This window comes from Thalia democratica, chromosome 3, assembly GCF_965202585.1.
Source record: "Thalia democratica chromosome 3, ktThaDemo2.hap1.1, whole genome shotgun sequence".
NCBI classification, from domain to species: Eukaryota; Metazoa; Chordata; class Thaliacea; order Salpida; family Salpidae; genus Thalia; species Thalia democratica.
The window spans coordinates 4,506,889-4,522,966 of record NC_139167.1 but is presented as its reverse complement, the minus strand read 5'-3'; the positions used below and the strand labels follow the sequence as shown (position 1 = coordinate 4,522,966).

The following is a 16,078-nucleotide window of genomic DNA, read 5'->3' as shown; positions in this document are numbered from 1 at the left end:
GAATTATATTGCATAATAAGTCTCAATTGTTTTATTATAGTTGATTCAAAGATACATTTCTACAATACCTTTTAACAAAATTAAGTGATTAAATAAATGTTTTGTTGAGGTTGTAGTTATTGGCATTTCAAATAGTACATATTAGTATTAGTTATATAAAAGTCATATGGTTTTTTTATATTTAATTTTGCAAATATTATTAGTTTACTATATTTTGTTTTAAAGTAAGTGACTGGTTGAAGTGTTGAACTTAAAAAAATAAAACAACTTTACTACCAATCTAAAATCATAAAATCTAATAGACTTGTATAGACTAAACAAACTAACTTCACTGTTATTTAAGTCTTGTTATTGGGTTTAAATTTAGGTTTAAACAATTTGTTTCTGAGATTAAGTATTTGAACTAGTCATCAAGTAATAACAGAAAGTGTTTAAACTAAGTAAATCTTCAAGTTTTATTGTACTTTCATTCCTTTATTCTTCTAAAATCTAACTAAAGTTTTCAACGTTGTTGAAATAAAATTCATTAATTAGTTTTATAAAATATATTTATTATGTATATATTTCTTTTAGTGGTTTTAGACGGATTAGAAATTCTTAGTCTATTCTACTTGTATTTTATAAAAAAAATTTTAAATCTATTAAAAACAACAGCTTATATTATTTTATTAGTAACTAGAAAAATAGAACCTTTATAACTAACTATACCTAAGATTAAAACAAGTTATTTCAAAAAAATATCTAAAAAAAATGACTATAAAAATTGTTTAAAATAAAGATTTTATTTACATGTAAGAACAATTTGTTCGATTAATTACCTTTTCAAAACTTGATTAGAGGCTGTAAAGGTTATTGTAAACTTATTTTATGATTATAAAATAGTTACTATAAATGTAATACATTTAGTGTATATTTTATTTGTTTTTGAAATATTAAGGATGATAACTGATGAAACTATCTCAATGAGTTTAAAGGATGAAACTAAGTACGTTTGTGAAACTTGTGGTAAAAAGTTTAAGTGCAAGTCTGCATTAGTTCGTCACAAAAGAGTTCACTCTGGTGAAAAACCATACAAATGTGATGAATGTGACAAGAGTTTTTCACACGAAGGTAATTTAAAAAGACATCAACTTACTCATTCTGATTTAAAGATCTTTCAATGTGATATTTGTAATAAATGTTTTGCAACAAGCGATGCTTTAAAACGGCATAAAATAGTGCACACTGATGACAAACCGTTTAGTTGCGAACAGTGTGGTAAAAGTTTTAAACGTAAAGCTGACTTGAAAAGACACATGTTGACACATAGTGGTAAGAAAGATTTTCAATGTGAAGTTTGCGGAAAAATGTTTGCTCGAAATGATAATCTGAAACTTCACATGATGACTCACACTAAAGAAAAGCCTTATGAATGTGAAGTTTGCAAGGAGAAGTTTTTACATAAAGGTAATTTAAACTCACACTTAAGAATTCACACTAACGATAGGCCATTTGGATGTGATATTTGTGGAAGAAGATTCGCACACAGTTCAGGTAGGAATTATCATTTGCGTACTTATCATCAAAAATGAAACTGGTTATGAGTTGCAACAAATTTTCAAAGAGATTTGTTGAGTTAATGAATAATTTAAAGTTTTAATTTTACTCTACATAAGTTTGCATATTGATTTATATATTGTAAAAAAAAAAATTGGTAAAAGTTGTTATTACAGTAATTTTAACTAGAAATGCAAAGATGAAAGTAAAATTATTTGTTCGATAAATTATGATGTGTACGAAAAATGTAGCTTGTTATATAAGAGTTGTTTAAATGCTTACTTCACTGCTAACTTTTACTGCTTACTTCACTTTATCTTTTGTTGAATAAATTTATGAATATTTATCGCTGTGAACTATAATATATTATAGAATATTTCCACCGAATCATAAAGCATAACAAAAAGTTTTCTTAGCCATATTTGACCTGTATTACTGATAGTGTAGTATTAAGTTATAAATTGAAAAAGTCTTACGTGATATTTTATTTAACAAAGTTAAAACAGTTGTATTTTTTAAAGTAATACTTTAAGTAATTAATAAACTATTTTGATATCAACTGAAATTGTGATCAAAAAAGGTTTTAAAAGTGTGTTGGAAAAATGAGAAATAAACTAGTCAAAACAGCCACTGTTGGTATCAAATTAAACACTGTCAGATTACTATTACAACTAGTATGTGGCATATATTAAATGTATTACATATTTATTTTACAAGTTAAGATTAATAGAAATTCATTTTAGAAATTTTTATTTAAAAGCATTTGAGTTAAAGTCTATCTAATGTTTTGAGGATTTTCACAAACTAATAAATTATAAAAACTTCTTGTATATTACTATGGGTAAACATTGTTAGTTTAGTTCAATTATATAGTAGTTTCCTTATTTATAGCGTTTTAGTTTGTGCTTTTTTAATCGTTTTATTAATTTAGCTCATTTTATATTTTATTATATCGTCGTTAATTCTTAATTTAAATTTACTTTAGTTAAAAGTTTTTTTTTCTTAACAGTTACTAATACTTATAAATAATTATCAATGTATTACTAATCAATCCTAATTACCTTCCTATCTTATATATTTAATTTTTTAAATTGTCGTTTTATTATTTAACCTTAGCTGCTAAAATAAAAATTAATGCAAGTTCATGCATATTTAGTTATGATAAATAGTTTGTTAACCTTTAAAAAAATTTATTAAACTTAAACAAAAAGAAATATATAGTATATATTTTTTTGACACAGTTTTAATGAAAAAAATATTTCGTTCTTTATATCGAACTCTAAAAAAGTTTTAGAAATAAAATAAGCAACTATCTTGATTTCGAACCATAATACACAAAGTAATAATTTATAAATAATTATTAATTTTAAAGTATTCTAACAATAATGTTTGGATTAAAAATCTTAACAAAGGTTAGATACCAGTTAAGATAGTTGTAACTAACCATAAACTTTTTCATAAATTCTTTGGTGTATCATTTAAAAATGAACTTTGTATTTTCAAGCATGATAACTACTCAGACTTCAAATGAAAAAAAGCAATACTTTTGTGAAACTTGTGGAAAAAATTTTAAGTTTAATTCAAAACTGACTAATCATAAAGTAATTCATACTGGTGAAAAACCTTTCAAATGTGATGTTTGTGATAAAAGTTTTGCACAAAAAGGTAGTTTAACACAACATCAACTTACTCATTCCGTTTTGAAGATTTATCAATGTGACGTTTGCAAAAGATGTTTTGCACGAAGATATAATTTAAAACAGCATGCAATAGTTCATACTGATAATAAACCATTTAAATGCAAACAGTGTGACAAATGTTTTAACCGTAAAGGTAACTTGACAATACACATGTCGATACATAGTGGTAGGAAAGATTTAAAGTGTGATGTTTGTCAGAAGAACTTTGCTCAAAAAGCTTATCTAAAATCCCATATGTTGACTCACACTAAAGAAAAGCCCCATGAATGTGATACTTGCAAGAAAAAGTTTTCACAGAAATCAAGTTTAAACACTCACATTAGAATTCATACTGGAGATAGACCATTTGGATGTGATCTTTGTGGAAGAAGATTTTCAGATAGATCTCATAGGAACAGACATACGCGTAACCATCAAAAATAAAACTTATTTATCGAATCGATAATTTTATTTTTCTATAAGCGGTTTACGAATGCAGTGTGTTAGTTTTAGTGCTGATTAAGCTCCTAAGTTATGCTATTTATAAATTCAGATATATTATATAGCTGCAATTGTTTTAGTAATGACACATTAAACTAAACTTAATGTTATTTATTTTCAGATGTATAAGTTTGTTATGATTATAATGCTTTAATTTTACTAAAAATTGTTTGATGTATATTTTTTTAACCATATATATATTTAATAATTGTGTAACATTGTAATTTTAACGAAGCTTTCGTACATATAACTTAAACTTTCGTAGTTCTGTTTTAATAGTAGTACAACATTGTTAACAAACATAAAGTAAAAAGATGACAAGAACATACACCTTTCAATGGACTCAAATTTTGAAAGTTTTGGTTGAAAATTATTATTTTTTTTTAATATTTAAACACAAGTATCTAACTACTTGTTAGAAAGATAATCTGAAGTTCTAATTCTGTTTTATATTATAGTTATAATTTTGTTTGATTTTGATCTGCATTATCAAGCTTAATAAATATACCTTTAAAATTTGTTAATACGACAATATATTAAAACTTCTAAATTAATTATTAATAATTTGTATTTAAATTTAGACTTTAATCACGAAATACTTCATTTTTTAATGTAAATCTTAAATTAAGCACAGAAATTTTCTTTATTACTTATTGGTTTTTAAAGTTTTAAACAACTAGATAATAAAAAAAAAAATTTTTTTTCATTTCGCTTTATTTACCTAAACAACAGTCGTCTTTATAACAGACGTAGCTCAACTTTAAACTTAGTAAGAAAATAATTACTAAAACTATTACTTTATTGACACAAATGTTTATCCAAACTGATCAATTAAATAAACAGTTACTGCTTCATCTAAAATCAAAAAATTTAAGTTTAAGTTGAAGATTAATCTACTTTTTCTAACAGTATGTGATCAATTATCGTTTATGATTAATATTAATTACTTTCTAATTACAAAGCTATCTTAAAGAATTAAAACTCTAAATACCCCAACAGTCGAAAAATAATAAGACCATTTAATGAATAATTAATTTTCTAAAATAGGTGTTATTGTATTCAGTAAACAATAAGACTTGAACGAACTTTAATAAAATAAAGAATTTAATAATAGTTTTGTTGACATAGTTTGCAGCAAAACAGTCAAGTGCTTTTCTCTTTTTTTTTAACACTATTAATATTTATTCTGTTTAGTTTTATAAGTTTTTTAGTTAATATAAGTATATATTATAGTTTTGAACCACACAAGGTGTCGTTTTTGCATTTTTCATTATCTGCTTTTATTCTTATAATATAAAAAAATTGTTTGATGCTGTTACCCAGTATTTAATAAAAAACTAAAAGAAATATTTTTATTATCTATTTGCCTATTTTCAATTATGAATCCTGCTACAACTTTGATCATAAAAAGCTTCATGTCTGTGAAATTTGTAGGAAATTTTTTTAATTGAATTCATTGCTTATTAGGCACGAAGAGATCATACTGGTGTAAAACCATTCAGTTTTGATATCTGTGAAAAATCTTTCAAAAGGATTAATATTTTGACCCAACATCAGTTAACTCATTCTGGATTAAATATATATAAATTTGATGTTTATAAAATGTTTTTTTTTCATAGAACTCATTTAAAAGCCTTTACATTAGTTTACATTGATGACAAACCACTAAGTTGTGAATTTTGTGACAAAGGTTTTAATTTTAAAAATAAACTTAACAACACACATGTTGATACATAGTGGTAAGAAAGATTTTCAGTGTGAAGTTTTTGAGAAGCATTTTAAACAAAAAAATCATTTGAAATACCACATGTTTACTCTATCCAAAAAATAGGTCTCATAAATGTGACATTTGCAACAAGAGGTTTTCACTCAAATCAAGTTTAAACGAACACATTAGAATCATAGTAGAAACAACACTGGTGATAGACCATTTGTTTTATCTTTAATCTTAATCAAAAAGCCATTTAAAACAACACATGTTGTTTCACACTAAAGCAAATCCTCATGAATGTGGTTTTTGCAAGAAGGAGTTTAAAATCAAATTTAAATGATCATATTACAATTCACGCTGGTGATAGACCATTTTGATAAGATGTTTGTTTCAAATAGTTTTCACGTCGTTCAAACAGGAACATACACTTCATACTAATCAAAGATAAAAACTCTTTGGTTTCAAATTTAATGTATTTTGTAAAAACTTACACAGAAGCCTTAGGAAACATTACTTTTTACATTAAACATGATGTTAACTTGTGTAAAAGAACAACTTTAAATATTTTTGTTTTTCTACAGTAAAAAAAGACTTTAAAGTTGTGCTTTATGTCACTTCATAAACATGGATTAAAACTTAAATTGGGGTGAAAATAAAAACTTGTATAGTTTGGGGTTTGAGATAAATTAATTAATCATGATTAAATGTGATGTTTGAAAAGTAAAACTAATTGTGTTAATGAAAATATGAGGTAGTTTAAAACTGTAACAAAAAAAAAAACATTATTAACTTTGTGGATAGTGAAAACATGTGTAGTAAAAGTAATTTTTAAGTTATTTTCGTTATTAACAAAAATATAACTATATAATTTTTAAATTATTATGTTAAATGAAAATCAAATACATGATTATATGCTTTAATTCGACATGTAGTTAATAAAGTTTATAACATCAAAATATATTAAGTACTAAATTTTTTAGTACCTATGTTCGTTAATCATCTAATAAATTTCACAATTTAGACCTCTATAATTAATATCTTTCCTCGTAATTGCCGACCAACCGGACAAATAATTTTTTTTGGAAATGAAAGTCAAAAAGGAAAGAGTAATGAGTTTCAAATAAAGTTTAAATTTCGTCTACAACAGAAATTGTACTAGTTGGCGCGAGTTGATTTGAATATTGCGTAGGTCAAGTTTTAATGTTTACAAAAGTACTTGAAAAAACATTATTAAATAACATTTTCATTTAATTAATATTTCATAGTTTTAAAAGGTGGTTAAAATATTCGAAATTTTTCATTAAATACTGTTTTTTTTCATGTTTTTTTTCATGTTTTTTTGAATAATTAAAAATTTATTTTTTAAAAACTTGTATATGGGTATTGAAACCAATTAAACTTTGTTATTTATGAGTTTTAAAACTTACATTATCACTCGAACAATATCGTAACGCTCAACTCTTACAGTTTTTAATCAATCTACGTGTAATGCTGCTTTATTTAATAAAATATTAAGTATATTAATAATATCAACAAAACGAATTTAAAATTAAACGAATTCTTAAAAAAAGCTATAATTAAACTTATTTAGTTTTGATAGAAAAAATTACTTAATTATCAATAACGTTTTCGCTTAAATACAATACATTTTTTTTACAAATAGCCTTTATTAACTGGTTTTTAGTTCATTTTTAACGATTTATGTTATTAGTATTAAAACCATAAACGTTGTTTAAAATAAATATTATTGTAGATGATCTACACAACTTAATTCTATTTAAACTCTATATTACGAATTTTCTTTTTATTATGCCTTTCTCATATTTAATAAACAAATCGATATATAAAATGTTAAATTTCTAAATAGATCTACTGTTATTTAACAACTAATTTTTAATGCCGACGTTAATAACAAAATAAATATTATTGTAACCTTTTAAAAGTATTAGTTCATTATTTGTTATAACTAGTTCAAAAAAGTATAATTGTTGAAAAAGTAAATAGTTTGAGACTAGTGAAACCCAAAGTAAAACGAAACTATTTAAAAAACATAAATAAAAACGCTTAGGTTTGTTAAGTTACCTAGTTATCTAATTGTATAAGTCGATCTTTTAAAAAACTACATGATTATATATAAAAAGTAATGAGTCTAATACTTAAGTAGTAGACCTTTTTAGACAGCTACTAAGCTCTTTTCATCGTTATGGATATAAATTCGTTATTGAGTTAATTAATGAAGTTTCACCTAAAGAATTCCCCTTATACCTCGAAAATGTTTTTATTTAACTGATCTTTTACATATCACAAACATGAGGTTTAAAGATACTTTAAGTTTTTATTTCTATAGTACACTAAGTTTTCTAAACTTCTAAAAATATACATTTTAAGTCAAAAAATATAAGTCTTTATAAAGTATTTGTGAATGATATTTTACCATCATGAAAACTAATAATAATTGTTTACCTTTTATAGCTCTATAAGTTTTAGTTAATACATGTTAAAATTTGTCTTTCGTCACAGTTTTTTAATCGATTTATTATATCAAAAAACAAACTTGAATTTTTCAAAGTATAAACATAGGCTAAATTAAAGAATTAACAAAAGAATACTAGAAAATATAATTCTTCAGAATGTTAGTATTAATAAATAAGAAAATATATATAATACATATCTAAAGCAAGTGATCAAAAACTTAAGTTAAAAGTTGTATTGTAAACCTTAAAATTAAACGCATTTAGTAGAACGCTAATAAAGTTTATCAATAACATTAAAAAACCAAAATTAAAACTCCTACATTCATAGCTTAATTAAAAACAAATACAATTTACTTAAAAAAATAGTTTAAAAAAAATTTATTATGTAAAAAACTTCAGTTTGATTAAACAACAAAAAAACTTTTTAGACCTCGGCAACAAGATATCTAAAAAGTTTAAATTTTTTATTAATAAAAAGTAAAACATAAAGTAAGTAGTAAAAATATTTTAAAAGTAAAAAATATATAACGATAATCTGACTAGTTTTAATAAATTTCTTGATTACAAAATTAATTTTATAACAATATTGTGAAGTTTTATTAAATTTTTATATTAAGTTTATTATGTAGTATTTTCTATTTTAAACTGCCTGACTTCAAACACTTAATTTAGTTTGGGTAACAAATTAAACCAGGGTTTACAAAAAATATATTATATAAAAACCCCCTTTTAAAACTAAACAAGCAATTGCCTTCTAACTAAAAAAACTGCCATTAAACTATGCTTAAGATCTTTTTATTTTTTTGCCATTTCAGGAAGCGTTTATGTTAATAAAATAGCCCAGATACGTAGCTTGGTACGTTTGTGCAAATCTACAGAAACGTAAAAGTTTGTACGAAAAAACTCGCTTTTCTTTCGATTACTCAGCTTTTAAGACCTTGTTTCTTTAACTTCAAGTATTCGTTTATACTTAGTTTTGCACTCTTGAGAAATAATTTTATTTTTACGGATTCTCTAGCACTTTTAGTGTCGTAAACATTGAACAAATTGAATACATTTAATTGTATACAAATAGCTTGGTGTAAAAATCTATTATCTAAAGCAAGCTATTGTAAAAAAACCAATTTTGAGGCTGTAGATTTGGTTTAAATCATGTGAGAGAATAAAAAAAAAAAGTAAGTTTTGTACTATTGAAAGGTTTATTGTGAGTCAAATAGAACTTTACATTTTTTGAAACTTACACTTTTTGTCTTACAAAAGAGCAAATACAGATAGAAGATATATGAAAAGATAATCTTTAGATTAGATGAACCTAAAAGTAAAGTAACATGAAGAATTAACCTTTGTTATAAACCAAATTGACTCTCTGAGTTGAACGTTTTAAGATTAAATCCCTGTGGTTGACAAATATACAAAAATGAAAAACTTTTTAAAAAATTATAATAATTTTATTTCCTGAAGTTTTATCAAGAAAATTATAATTTATTAAATCAGAAAAACTAACACAATACGACAAATAGCTTGCAACAAAACGAAAAGTTAAAAAACTGAATAATAAACATTTTTTTAAGAATAATATAAACAGATTTTATTTTTTAATTAAAACTTGTTTCAAAGATTTTATAAATGCTAAGTAAGTTAAAGTTTTTATTTTTCAACATTAATATAAACAAATTATAATGTTTTTATTATATTTTAGAACTTTATTTTTTAATTAAAACTGGTTTTAAGATTTTATAAATGCTTACCTTAGTTAAAGTTTTTATTGTATTTTTTAGCAAAGTTAAAAGATTTAAATTGTACATTGTAGCCAAAACACTCAAAGTATTCTGTATAACTCTATGATATTTAGATTTTTATATTTGAACTCAGGTTAACTCAGTATGGTTTTTTTATCTATAAAAAATAAGGACATTTTAGGTTTGTTAATAATGTCATAACAGATATTTTTCCATTTTTGAATGAGATTTTGCTAGCTAGTTTTAATGAATTTTTATTTTATAACCAGTTTTGTAAAAAAAACATTGATAAATTTGAAAAGTTAGTCTTATTTCAAAAATAAGAAGATAAATTCAAAAACAAAATCCTGGAACTGGTGTTGGTCATAGGGTAGAGCTGTTGTTAATACCTATTTTACTTGTATTATTATATCATTTGTTTACAATAAGTTTGTTTTCTATGCATATTGTTTTATTAAATGAAAATTAAAATTTTTTCAGAGTTTTTGGTTTTATTCCCAACTTTCAAAGGTTTTTCATTATCTCTGTTTTTTTTCATCTTTATATTAACAATTTTTAAGTAGTTAACAGAATTATAAAACCTTAAGTTAGTACATTTGTATTTTCTAGTTGGCTTTACATTTTGAAAATTGTTTTTGAGTTTTATTTGTATTACTACTGTAAACTTGGTACACTATGTGTGGATTTTAACAAATCTAGTTGTTTCACAGATTTTTCAAACTAAGTTTAAAAGTTAAGTTTACTAAGGTTAAAATTATGCAAATATCATTTGAAAGTAAAACCATCCACTTGATGCCATTTAAACTCAAAGCTATTAACAAAGTCAATCAAACTCAAGTGTAGTTTGTTACAATGAGTTCTAGATAAGTATTTCAAGATATAAGCTTTTTCAATGATGTTTTCAGACAACTATGTAAAATACAAAGTTTGTTTCAACTTGTTTTTAAATATTACTGTAAATTTTATTTTTCTACAAGCATTGTTGTTTACAATATAAAGATTTTTGTGTTATATATTTTCTTTAAATGTATAAAGAATATGGATTGTATCTGTTGTTTTAAAATAAGTTTATAAATTTTAGAGTGGTTTACTAAATTTGAAAAAAATATCAGTTTAATTCTTTAATTTATGTTCGATAAATGATAAAAAATTTTAAAATAAATTTTATATAACTTATTAAATCTAAGATTATAAAGATTAAATTAGTAACATTTTTTTAACTAGTTTATAGTTGTATTATAAATTCATAACAAGTTTAAAAAAAAAAAAATAATATATTTTATGTTTAAAAACCTTTATGTTTGAATTTATTTATATGTTTCACATTGTATCTAAAAAATATTAATGTTTAACATTCAAGGTTTGTGTCTTTTAACTGAGTTGTTTTATTTAACAAGTTTGTTTTGTAAAAAAAAAAGTTTGATTCTGTTTACAACTTCTATTTAAGAATTTTATTTTAATAACAAAATGTTTTATTCTTTTTTTACAGCTCAACTCTTTATGCTACCAAAGCTAGTAATAACATTTACAAAGACGTGTATTCTTCCGTTCTATGTGAGTTATTTTTGACAAAATAAAGTAGTTGTACATCTAAATTTTATCTAATGTTGCGAACTGTTTTATTTTATATCCTCTTTGTTTTTTATTTAACTCTTAAAATTTTTGATTTTTAAATCAATAAAAGCAAAAATTTTTGCAAATCTTTTCTGAAGTGGAGAAACTGTTTTTAAAGTTATATATTTAAGGCCTATCAGTAATACTATTAACGTTAGTTTCTTAATCAATATTTTTTTTTAATGAAACGTTTTATAGGCTCATTAAAGTTCAACACAATAATAACTATAGGGGGTCAATAGCAGTACAACTTGCCTGGTAATCAATTTTTTATTATACTTTAACATTCTATTTATTTTAAACTTTTAACAAAACTGCACAATTTCATATAAAATTAAAGGTAGTTAAAACTACTTTATTCCCGTTATGACGTCATCACACATTATTCTTGATTTTTATTTTGCAGATTCGTAACTTTTTTGAGCTAGCTACTTCCCTGAAATAGCCCAACTATAATGTTTGTTTAATTTCTGTATTGCATGTTAGTTTAAAATTTAAAAATAGATTTTAAAGGTTTTTTAAACAAAATTAAATATAACATATCAACTGATTTAAAAATTTTTATTCTTCTAAATTCAGTTTTTAAGTTAAGTTTATCATTTATAGAAAATATTTTAGGATTATAGATATAAAAATAATTTTTCTATATTAGCAAAACAACACGTAAATATTTTATAATACTTACAATTAAAGCATCTTTAAAACAAATTCTTTTTTTCGACATAAACGTTTAAAAGACAAGGAATTAAAAGCCATTGAAAAACTTAAATCTTAGTTTAAACAAAAGAAAGTAACACTGTTTTCAATTATTAGATTTTAGAATAATGAGGTTATTGACATACAATTAAAATTCTTAAAACAATTTATTATCAAAAAATTATATTTTTTTAGCAGTAACATCATGTTAAGTTACTTAAATTCAAAGAAAGAATCTTATAAAAAATAAATGTATAACTTAAGTAAAGTTTCAAAATATCGTTTTGAGTTAACTACAAAATACTTTAATTTTTATTTTATGTCTAAAATTTATTTATATTTGTTTTTTTAACGACTAATTATAATAGTTTCAGTTTGTTTGTTATGAAGTAATAATGGTAAATAGTGATCAAACTAGCTCAAAAAATTTAAATGCTTCTAGGCAGTATGTTTGTGAAACTTGTAAAAACAGTTTTAAATTTAAGTCTGCATTGGTTGCTCACAAAGTCTGCATTCAGGTGAAAAACCTTTTAGTTGTGAAATTTGTGACAAGAATTTTGCTAGAAAAGGTGATTTAACAAGACATCAATTAAATCATTCTGGTTTGAAGATTTATCAATGTGACGTATGCAAAAGATGTTTTTCACGAAGAAGTCATTTAAAACAGCATGTCATAGTTCACACTGACAATAAAACATTTAAATGTGAACAGTGTGATAAATACTTTGCATTTAAATGAGGTTTGACACAACACATGTTAATACATAGTGGTAAAAAAGATTTTCAGTGTGATGTTTGTGAAAAGAAATTTGGTCAAAATAGTAGTCTAAAACGGCACATGTTGATTCATACCAAAGATTAGCCTCATGAATGTAACACTTGCAGAAAGAAGTTTTCACAAAAATCTCACTTAAACAAACATATTCGAATTCATACTGGGGATAGACCGTTCGGTTGTGATGTTTGTGGAAAAAGATTTACAGCAAGTTCAACAAACATTTGCGTATTCATTAAAAATAAAACTGATCACGAATAGAAACATAATTGTTTATGTGATTTGTCGAGTATATATTTAATCAAGTTTTGATTTTACTGTGTATAAGTTTACATAAAAAAATGATTAATATTATAGTTTTAGTTAAAGTTTTCACTACAGTAATACGATAAGTTAGAAGAAATACTGTTTATTTCATCAATTAGTATGTTTACAGAAAACAATGCTTCAAATATGTCACTTATTTTAGATGACTGCTTTTTTAACTTTTTAATAACTTTTTTGGTTGTGAATACTTATCGCTCAAAACTAATTATAGATAAATTGTATATATAAATTACTCCAACTTAAGTTGTTATTTATTAAGTTTAGCTATGTTTCTTGTCTTTTTAAATTTTAACAACTATTTGAGAAGTAATTAAGGTTTCTTAATATTTTTCTAGTAGATGAAACAGTAGCTGAACACTTGAAAAATGTCTTATGACTAGTACTAAATATTTTATAATAAGTGTTTTATAACAAATCAAAATTCAAAAAAAATGTTATACACAAAAAAAGATAAATAAACAAACTAATAGTAATTTTTTAGGAATAGGCAATGTTTTATAAGTGTACTGTAGACAAAATGTGCGTAGGTTCTCAAGAGGTGACTGTAATTAACAAGTAATATTCTAGTTGTAAAGTTTTACCAAAAAACTTTTCCTATTACAGTTTTTTATTTGAGCTAACAAATACCTCGTAAGTCGTATTTGGCCCAAAAGCTGCAATTTAAGGACCCTGCTCTATTCTAAAAGAATCAAATTAATTATGTATTAAAAATATTTATTTTTAATTTGTTTTACAAATTTTAGCTCTTCATAAAACTTAATCATCCTTCGACAATTCAAAATTTAAAAAACAAAAATGTTTATATTAAACTTTCCTAATGACATATTTATATGGTTTAAACCTTATACAAACGTTTTTTAAAGTGATTTTTTTTACTATTAAATTTCAAAAAGTTTATTTTAGTTTTAATTAAAACTACACTTTTTATATATACACTTTAATATAAAGGTAACTTGTAGTGTCATTGACGACCAAAAGTATTTAAAAAAGTTCTCATACGTAACTTCAAAGAAAACTGGCTTAAAATACTTTTTTACTAAGTAGAATTTTTTATTGTTTATTCGAAACTATAATGTCTGGCAATGAAGTTTAACTTAACTATGATCAAAATAATAATTTGATAACTACTTTTTTTATAAAATTTCAAAGTTCAGCAAATAAAAACTTAAAAGAAAATCTGTTTCGAGTAATTTTGTCTTGACTTAGAAAAACTTACAAAAAGAAATTTTTTACCATTAAAAGATAAGTTATATATAAGATAAGTAAACTACCTATTAAAATCATAGAAGCTTTCTTTTCAATCTCTTCTGACTTTCGAGAAAGATCACCATTTTTATAGAAGAATTAGCAGCTAATAGTTTAGTATTTTGTCTATCATAAAAAATCACAATATAAAAAATAAATAACTAATTACAAATAGTGTCATTTCTTATTTATTGATAAAACACGTATAATTTTACATCAGTTATTTTTTATATAGTCTACTTAATACAAACAAATCGCTCAAAATATAATTATTTCAAAAACTTTTAGTTTCTTAACCTTTTTTTACAAGTTTTATTGAAATAAACTTATAAATCTCATAGTTTTAGAGTTCAGTCATATTCAGTTATTATTTAGTAAAGTTTATGATGTTTTAAATTATCGCATTTAGATATTGTTTTCTGAAATGGACATCTGTAACATTAAAAACATTAATTATGAGATAAAAAGAAATAGAATAAATATTACATAACTTAAGTTTCTTAAATTCATTTTTACCTTGTTACCTTTTCCATTTTACTTAATTTTGTTTTGTCAATTGTTTTTAAAAACATAGTTATTACTAAACACAAACGTGTTTTCTAGTCGCCAAGAAATAGTTAAAATAATCAGTACAAATATAAAGTTTGTAGAAAAACGTTAAAAAAAAAGTTTCTTAAAATATTAATAATCGTATTTTGTAGAGATATTCTATTTGAATGTTGTAGGGTTTAACTATATTAAGGTGATATTTAAATTGAGTTACTTTTCCAGAGTTTTTAAACCTTTCCTTAAAATTATTCGATGTAATACTATTTAAATCTTATTACAAACTGACGTTTTTCTTTAAATAATTTTAAGAATTAGTTTATATTATAAAGTAGTGCTGTAGTTTAGATATAGTTTTTACTGCTGGAACGTTGAATTGATCATCAGATTAATAATAGTGAAATCATGTAACTATATTAGAAATTAATAACATTTATAAAAAATCGATTCTTAAAAATAAAGACTGTGAGGACCTTATGCAAAAACATAATTAATTGTACAATAACACTGCAGACTCAAATACCGCAGTTTGTTTTGCCGCAAATAACGTTTCAAAACTTTACATGGTTATAGAGAAAATGTAAGAATTATTATTACTGATGTAGATGCATTTTTTAGCCAGTTTTTAAAATGTTATTTTTATGAACTTAGCATAAACTATATTTAATACTAGAATTAATATTGTTTTGAAATTGAACTATTAAATTGTAAGGTTTACTAGCCAAAATCCTCTTATAAATGAAACTATTTAATTTGTTGCTCAATTCTGTTTGTGTTATAAACTTTTTTTTTAAGCTAAAAAATAGTTTAAATATTAAGTTATAGTTATATTAAAATCTAATTATTTCTTTTATTAAAATAAAAGATTATTACTTATAATTAACTTATAAGTATTTAATAGTAATAGAAAAGCTAATAATTACAATTTGACAATTTTTTTAAATTGTGAAAATACTTAACTTTATAACCCTAATTTTATTAAATAACAATAAAACAGTTCTATCTAATAAAGCTACATTTCTACTAGCTAATATACATTCAATAGTATATCTCAAATCCTAATGTAACTGATTACTTCTTTTTAAATTTATTAAGAATATGAAATCTGCAATCTGTTTATAAATTGAGTACTATTTTTTTATGTGCATAATTTATTTGAAAGTTATATTTAATCGTTTTAGTATTTAGACATTGTGACATCTGTATTCAGAAAGCTAATAAACTGCGTTTAAACT

General features: G+C 23.1%; 1 protein-coding gene across 1 annotated transcript; it reads left to right on the top strand.

Moving 5' to 3' along the window:
- Positions 1-938: 938 nt before the first annotated feature.
- On the top strand, positions 939-3,659 carry LOC145831672 (uncharacterized). The gene is made up of 2 exons (XM_082938983.1): positions 939-1,533; positions 3,370-3,659. The coding sequence occupies exons 1-2, from the start codon at positions 939-941 to the stop codon at positions 3,657-3,659; spliced, it is 885 nt and encodes a 294-aa protein (XP_082795109.1).
- The last annotated feature ends 12,419 nt before the right edge of the window (positions 3,660-16,078 follow it).

Bases quoted from the DNA above. Each gene is read 5' to 3' on its own strand.
- LOC145831672 (XM_082938983.1), top strand. From the start codon at position 939: ATGATAACTGATGAAACTATCTCAATGAGTTTAAAGGATGAAACTAAG. The intron at 1,534-3,369 runs GTAGGAATTATC...TTAACCGTAAAG, and splicing joins AAGATTCGCACACAGTTCAG to GTAACTTGACAATACACATG.